Source organism: Carlito syrichta, unplaced genomic scaffold, assembly GCF_000164805.1.
Source record: "Carlito syrichta isolate Samal-C Ts95f unplaced genomic scaffold, Tarsius_syrichta-2.0.1 Scaffold302779, whole genome shotgun sequence".
In the NCBI taxonomy this organism is placed as follows: Eukaryota; Metazoa; Chordata; class Mammalia; order Primates; family Tarsiidae; genus Carlito; species Carlito syrichta.
In genome coordinates this window covers 354,363-361,552 of record NW_007246875.1, presented here as the reverse complement: position 1 = coordinate 361,552, position 7,190 = coordinate 354,363, and the positions used below count along the sequence as shown (strand labels likewise).

At 61.6% G+C, this 7,190-nt stretch overlaps 1 protein-coding gene across 1 annotated transcript in view; it reads left to right on the top strand.

The window, feature by feature from the left end:
- Positions 1 to 7,190, top strand: part of ARPC1B (actin related protein 2/3 complex subunit 1B) — a 17,702-nt gene that overhangs the window by 8,834 nt on the left and 1,678 nt on the right. Inside the window, exons 2-9 of the mRNA XM_021711856.1 lie at positions 1,223 to 1,228; positions 1,601 to 1,608; positions 2,374 to 2,450; positions 2,969 to 3,073; positions 3,518 to 3,740; positions 4,491 to 4,598; positions 5,654 to 5,860; positions 5,943 to 6,018. Coding sequence (XP_021567531.1) covers positions 2,387 to 2,450; positions 2,969 to 3,073; positions 3,518 to 3,740; positions 4,491 to 4,598; positions 5,654 to 5,860; positions 5,943 to 6,018 — 783 coding nt within the window. The 5' untranslated portion in view covers positions 1,223 to 1,228; positions 1,601 to 1,608; positions 2,374 to 2,386. The remainder of the gene's footprint in view (positions 1 to 1,222; positions 1,229 to 1,600; positions 1,609 to 2,373; positions 2,451 to 2,968; positions 3,074 to 3,517; positions 3,741 to 4,490; positions 4,599 to 5,653; positions 5,861 to 5,942; positions 6,019 to 7,190) is intronic.

Here is a 7,190-nt window from a genome sequence, read left to right as displayed (position 1 = left end):
CCCTCCCCAAGTGCAGCCAGACCTGCCCCCAGCCCTCCGGAAGGCCCAGGGCTGGTGGGAGCATTAGAGGCAACAGTACATATGAGTGTTTAGAGCTGGCGAGGCAGGCGTGTTCAGGAAACGCTGAGTGGTACTTTTTTTTTTTTTTCCCAGAGTCCAGGTCTTGCTCTTGCCCAGGCTGGAGTGCAGTGGTGCCATCATAGCTCACTGCAGCCTTGAGGGCTCAGGTGATCCTCCTGCCTCAGCCTCCTACTACGCCTACTAGCTGGCACCACCAAGCGGGGTTAAATGCTAGTAGAGATGGGGTCTTGCTATGTTGCCCAGCTGGTCTCAAACTCCTGGACTCAAGTAGTCCTTCTGGCTCAGCCTCCTGAGTAGTGGAACTACAGACACACACCACCGTGCCCCACCAATTTTAAAATTGTTTGTAGAGATGGCGTCTCACTGTATTGCCCAGGGTGGTCTCAAACGTCTGGCCTCAAGCAGTCCTCCTGCCTTGTCCTCTCAAAGTGCTGAAATTACGGGCATGAGCCACTGTGTTCATACGTTTTAATAAAAAAATTAAAATTGAGAATTTACTCTGCTGGACACTAATAGCAGTAAAAAAATTTGTTCAAACTGGGCTCAGTGGCTCAGCCTGTAATCCCGCGCTTTGGGAGGCCGAGGTGAGTGGATTGCCTGAGCCCGCGGGTTCGAGACCCGCCTGGGCAACTTGGTGAGTCCTCAACTCTACAATAAATCAAAAAATTAGCTGGGCGTGGTAGTGCACACCTGTAGTTACAGCTACTTGGAAGGCTGAGGTGGAAGGATCACTGGAGCCCAACAGGTTGAGGCTGCGGTGACCGGGAGCATGCCACTGCACTCCAGTCTGGGCAACAGAGTGAAACGCCAGCTCAAAAAAAAGAAAACCAATTTGTTTAACAAATATTTACTGAGCATTTGCTATGTGCCAGGCATTTAGACATTAGAAATAGAAATGTACACAAGATCAACCAAAAGTGTCTATCAAGCTGGTTCTGTTTACGCAACAGCCAAACAAACGTGCACGGTGTGACATATGCCCAGCAATGACTGTGGAGAAAGTTAAACAGGGAATAGGGACTTGGGGAATACTGGGGTGGGGGTGGGCGCTGCAGTTTCAAATTTGGGTCAGGGACGACCGTGCTGAAAGGTGGCCTTTGCCATCAGAGTGCTCACTTGAGTGGCAGCGTGAGGGCGAGAGCCGTGGGTGCAGGGGGAGAGTTGCAGGTTGAGGGAACAGCCATTGTGGAGCCTGAGGCAGGAGCACGCCTGGGCGCCTCAGGACCAGCTGGGGAAGCCGACTCTTACATGGACGGGTCAGGGCTGGGTGAGTCACACCCACTACACGCCAAGAGCTGCCCCTTCATGGACACCTACACTGGGCCACATGCGGTAGGTTGTCCTGTCTTGTCCTCTCAGCACCTCTGTGAGAGGCAGGAATCCTGTTCCCATTGTACAGATGAGGAAACAGGTTCAAAGAGAGCAGGTGGTGTGCCCAGGGACACAGCCGGCAAGCAGTGCTGCTGGGTCCTGGCAGGTTCCTCCAGGGAGGTGGGGAGAGATGGGTTTGAAGAACCAGGGCGGGAGGTGGCTGCCCCTCAGCCCTCCTCAGGCCGGGGGGCTCCTCCGACACTCAGCCGCCGGGGTGGGCTAGGGACAGGGCAGGGGTGGACTTCAGGAGGGTCCTACCTTCAGGGCCCTGCTGCCGGGCCACCCTGGGGTCTCCCCAAGACCCACCGCCCGGGCCCGGCCCGGCCACGTGCCTCCCCCCAGCCCGGGGCAGCAGTGGGTGTCTGGATGGAGAATGGGGCCCCTGCCCACCCGCAGACCCTGCAGACCCCCTCTCCTTCCCGCCTTTCTGCGCAAGGAAGGGGGCGGCCAGGGTTCTGGGCATGGAGGGCCAGTCCGCCGTGTGCTGGGTCCCTTCTCGGTGGCCTGTGGGATTGTTTCATTTCGTCTTCACCCCTTCCTTAGTGGGGTGGGATGAAGGGAAAGTCCAGCCTATGAGGAAACTGCGGCCCCGAGGACAAGTGATGGGCTCTGATCCCCAGCACCCCCTCACGGTAGCATCGATACCTGCCACGCTCCTTCCCCCGACCTGTTCTGTGATTTGTTCCCTGGAGCCAGAGACAGCCTGTGGGAGCTGCCTTTTTACGAGGAGGGAAACGGAGGCCCCGGCCAGGGCAGCCACGTAACAGGCCAGTCAGGAGCCCGGCTCCAGCCACCCTTCCTGGCCAACGGCTGCCCCCCTGAAACCAAGGGGCCTTCCTGGCGTGGAGTCCGCGGGTGGGCTGGGCCTGGCCCCGGGGCCAGGTCGGGGCCAACTCGGTCCTCCTCCCCTCTCGGGCACAGGAGCCAAGCGGCCATGGCCTACCACAGCTTCCTGGTGGAGCCCATCAGCTGCCACGCCTGGAACAAGGACCGGACACGTGAGTGCCTGCCCCTGGCGGCCGCTCAACCTCCTGGGACAGGGCCCTGAGGCAGCCTTGCCCCCGCGGCCACCGCCTGGGCTGTCCTCGGGCCTCAACCCGGGCTTCTGTGCTGAGCACGGGGCTCCTGACGTTGAGGGAAGGACGGGACCAGGGACTTGGGTGAGCCTTGGGTGAGCCTGCGGGCTGCAGGCGGCTGGAGGCCAGGGGCGGGCGCTGCCGGTGAGCAGGAAGTGAATTCCAAAGGGGCGGAAACCCAGGCCCCGAGCCCCAGGGGAGGCGAGGGAGCCCACGAGTAGGGAGACGTCCCAGGGGGCACGAGGCTGCCTCAGGTGAGGGGCGGGGCGGCCGTCCCAGGAGGGAAGAGGGCGGCCCAGCAGAAGCTTCCATCCCCCGTCCCATGGGAGGAGGAGAGCCCAGTCACGAAGGTCAAGGTGTGGCCTCAGAAAGTGTGTTCCCGGGGGAAGGGGGTTGCCGGGAGGGGGTCTGGTCACCCCACACCCCTGCTGTGCCTGCAGAGATCGCCATCTGCCCCAACAACCATGAGGTGCACGTCTACGAGAAGAGCGGGGCCAAGTGGACCAAGGTGCACGAGCTCAAAGAGCACAACGGGCAGGTGACAGGTGGGTCAGGCCGGCGGGGAGCACCCTCGAAAGGGCGGTGGTGGGGACGGGCCAGGGCCGGCTGGGGCCTCCACCCCCGTCCTGGACTGGATAGAATGGTTTGGTCTGTAAGTGACACAACCCTGGTTCAAACTGGCTTAAGTTTCAGAGGGATCATGTCAGCTCACGCAACTGAAAAACTCAGAGGTTTGTGGGTTTTCGGAGAGGCTTATTTCAGCAACTCAGCATTACCCAGTGTTTGTTTTTTTTCTGTTTCTTGGGTTAGACCTCCAGCATGTCTGATGGTAGCTTGGGAGAGCAGTGGCACCCCGTAGTGTCACTCCAAATAAACACTGGATCTGAGAAGAAAGCGTGCTTGCAGGGCAGATCGTGGCCTTCCCGCCCCTCCTACGCGGCCTTTGCCCGGGCAGTTTTGGCTTAGTGCGTCCCCCCCAACCGCCACAGGTATCGACTGGGCTCCGGAGAGCAACCGCATCGTGACCTGTGGCACGGACCGCAACGCCTATGTGTGGACGCTGAAAGGCCGCACGTGGAAGCCCACGCTGGTCATCCTGCGGATCAACCGGGCGGCCCGCTGTGTGCGCTGGGCCCCCAACGAGAACAAGTTCGCTGTGGGCAGTGGCTCCCGCGTCATCTCCATCTGTTATTTCGAGCAGGAGAATGACTGGTGGGTGCCTGGATGCGGCCCGCGTGGGTGGGAAGGGACCAGCCGCAGACTGACGGGGTCAGGACTAGGGGGTCCCCAGAAAACAACGGTGGGATGTTGGCACCCCTCTTCACCTGATCCCAGGGGAGCCTGCCCTCTCTGGCCTGGGCCTCGTCCCCGAGGCGAGGGGCTCTTCGCACACTTCCTGGGTGTCCCACAGCTCTGTCAGTAATAACAAGGAGACAGACCACACCGGAGCCGCCTCTGGGGGTGCTTCGCTAAGCCCTGCACACACGTTGGCACTGGCTTCCCCCCCGCACTGGGAACTTGGCAGCTGTCGTTCCCGCTTTACAGATGAGCACAGTAAGGCCCTGCAGCCGTCACTTGCCCAAGGCACCCAGGCTGTGATTGCAGGCACCACTCACGAGCTCCCAGCCTCGTCTAAATCTTCTCCCTGCATTGCTGAGGGCAGAGGCCAGGCAGGAGCCCAGGTTGAGTCCCGGAGACCCAAGTTCAGCTCCCACTACGGTTGGTCAGCAGCGAAGGGACCTCTGGAAATGACATCATCACCTGCCCCAAGGGTGGCGATGAGGGTTAAGGGCGTCAAGACACAGAGTTCTCACCCCAGCAGGGACCCAGCACATCCCCGCCTGCACCCATTCAAGTCAGCGAGCGCCCGGGCTCCCTCCTCCCCGGACCCGGACCTGGGTCTGTGGGAGCAGTGGGGCCTGGAGTCCCTGACACCGAGGTCTCCCCTGTCTGTGTGTCCAGGTGGGTGTGCAAGCACATCAAGAAGCCCATCCGCTCCACTGTCCTCAGCCTGGACTGGCACCCCAACAACGTGCTCCTGGCTGCTGGCTCCTGCGACTTCAAGTGCCGGTGAGCGGGGCAGCCACCTGGGTGGGGTGCAGTCTCTCCGTCAACACTCAGCAGCGCCTGGGGCGGGGGAGCCCTGCCTGGGGCCCCGAGCCCCGTCTTCCAGGCCAGCTCCAGGGCTGCTCCCGGCCAGCGCCGGAGCCTCAGTCGTCCTCGTGTCGTCCTCAGCATCTGGCAGTGTCTCGGCAAGACGTGCCCCTTCCCTTCCCGTCAGCCTGGTTCTTTCCGGGCCCTTCTCTCCTGCCTCATGAGAGCCCCCCGTTTCTTGGCTTCTGTCTGAAGGAGCATGAATGTGTGTGCTTGTCGTGCTAAGTGATGAATGACTGACAAGCTGGAACAAACCCTGCCTCACTGTGGGAGGCCTGGTGCGGAGTCCACTTGCCAGTCGGTTTTCCGCCTCCGGGCCCAGCACCCAGATCCCCCCGGCTCCAGGCGGGCGGCTCCCCTTCCCCGCCTCCAGGCCTCCGAGTCCCCTCACGGGAGGCAGCAGGCCTGGCGGTCCCTTGGGAGGTACTGGACACAGGCACTGGTGACGTGCTGGTGAGGCCTCGTGGGTGGGTGGGGAGCTGGTTTATCAGCACCCCGATCTGGCGGGCGACCCTGAGCGGGGGCTGGGATTGAGAGAGGGATAATGAGGGCGGACTGAAGGGAGAACGGGGTGCAGGGTGGAGCTGAGTGCAGGGCAGAGCCAGCAGGAGGGGCCAGGGTTGGATGGAGGTGGGGGCATCCTAGGGGCTGACTGTGGAGTGGCCAGCACTCCAGGGACCAGGACACCTCCTGGGGGCCGCATTGGCTGTGGACGGTCAGCTTTCAGTTAAGTTGCTGAGGGATCTGAGCTGGGGTCCTCCTGGCCCGGCCCCATCGCACAAAGGAGACAGTGGCCCACACTTGTCAAGCTGGGACACAGGTCAGCAGAGCCAGGTCTGGGACCCGTGAGCTCCTAGCTCAGTGCCCTGACTGCTGGCGAGGCTGCCTCTGGGCTGGGCTGGGCTGGGAGAGGGCTCCCCTTCTCAGGTCCCTCCCGAAACCCGTCACCCCTTTCTTGGCTCCGCTGGCAGGATCTTCTCAGCCTACATCAAGGAGGTGGAGGAGCGGCCAGCCCCCACGCCGTGGGGCTCCAAGATGCCCTTTGGGGAGCTGATGTTTGAGTCCAGCAGCAGCTGCGGCTGGGTGCATGGTGTCTGCTTCTCCGCCAGCGGGAGCCGTGCGGCCTGGGTCAGCCACGACAGCACCGTGTGCCTGGCTGATGCCGACAAGAAGATGGCGTGAGTAGGGCCACGGGGGAGGTAGGCGCCCGCAGCAGGAGGGAAGGAGGGGGTCGTGCGGCTGACAGCTCTCTCCCCTCAGCGTTGCCACCCTGGCCTCGGAAACGCTGCCGCTCCTGGCGCTGACCTTCATCACAGAAAACAGTCTGGTGGCCGCGGTGAGGAGCTGGGAGGGGAAGGCAGCGGTCACCAGGGCAGGTCCTCCGGGTGCTCCTGCAGCTCTCCACTCGTCCCTGCCCCCCCTTCCCCGTTCCTTCCTTTCCTTCCTTCCACATTTCTTGATTGGGCAGGACAGGTTGGGTTTTGCTGCAGTAACCAAAGTCCCTGTAGCTTAACAGAGTAAAGATTTATTTCTGTTTGACGGTGGTGGCTCACACCTGTAATCCTGGGAGGCTGAGGTGGGAAGATCGTTTAAAGCCACGAGTTCGAGACCAGCCTGGGCAACATAGCAAGCCACTCCCCCATCTCTTAAAACAATAGATTTCCTGAGCCCGTGGGTTTGAGATCAGCCTGGGTAACTTGGCGAGACCTCGTCTCTCCGATACATCAAAAATTAGGCGGGTGTGGTAGTGCGTGCCTGTAGTTACGGCTACTTGGAAGGGTGAGGTGGAAGGATCGCCGGAGCCCAGCAGGTCGAGGCTGCGGTGGCCGTGAGTGTGCCACTGCACTCCAGCCTGGGCGATGGAGTGAGACTCCAACTCAAAAAAAAAAGAAAAAAATTTTGTGGGGGCTCTGATGGTTGGCATGCTTCCCCAGCTGCCAAGAGCAGAGGGGGCCTGTGGAATCACGCCCTGGGTCCTAACATTTCTGCCCACGTGTTATTGGTCAGTCCCACATTTCTTTTTTTTTTTTCAGTTGTGGAGTCTCACTCTGTCACCCAGGCTGGAGTTTAGTGACACGCTCACGGCCACCCCCGTGTCGACCTGCTGGGCTCTGGCGATCCTTTTGCCTCGGCCTTCCAAGTAGCCAGAACTGCAGGCGCGGGCTACCACGCCCGGCTAATTTTTCTTTCTTTTGGATTTACTGTAGTGAGGAGGTCTCGCCAAGTTGCCCGGGCGGGTCTCGAAGCCGCGGGCTCAGGCAGTCCACTCGCCTCGGCCTCCCAAAAGAAGGCAGGCCTGGGGGCCGAGATGCGGAGTTCCACCGGGTGTCCCAAAGGGCGCCGCTCTCCGGTCAAGCCCCCTTTCCCCGCTCTGCAAACAGATCGGGGGAGCCAGAGGGGTCAGGCCCGCTCTCTGCCCGGCGGAGCATCCGGCTGCGGGGGTCTCCGGGGATCCCCGACAGGCCTCCTCCGCCGGCGGGGGGCGGGGGGCGGGGGCAGCCCCCACCA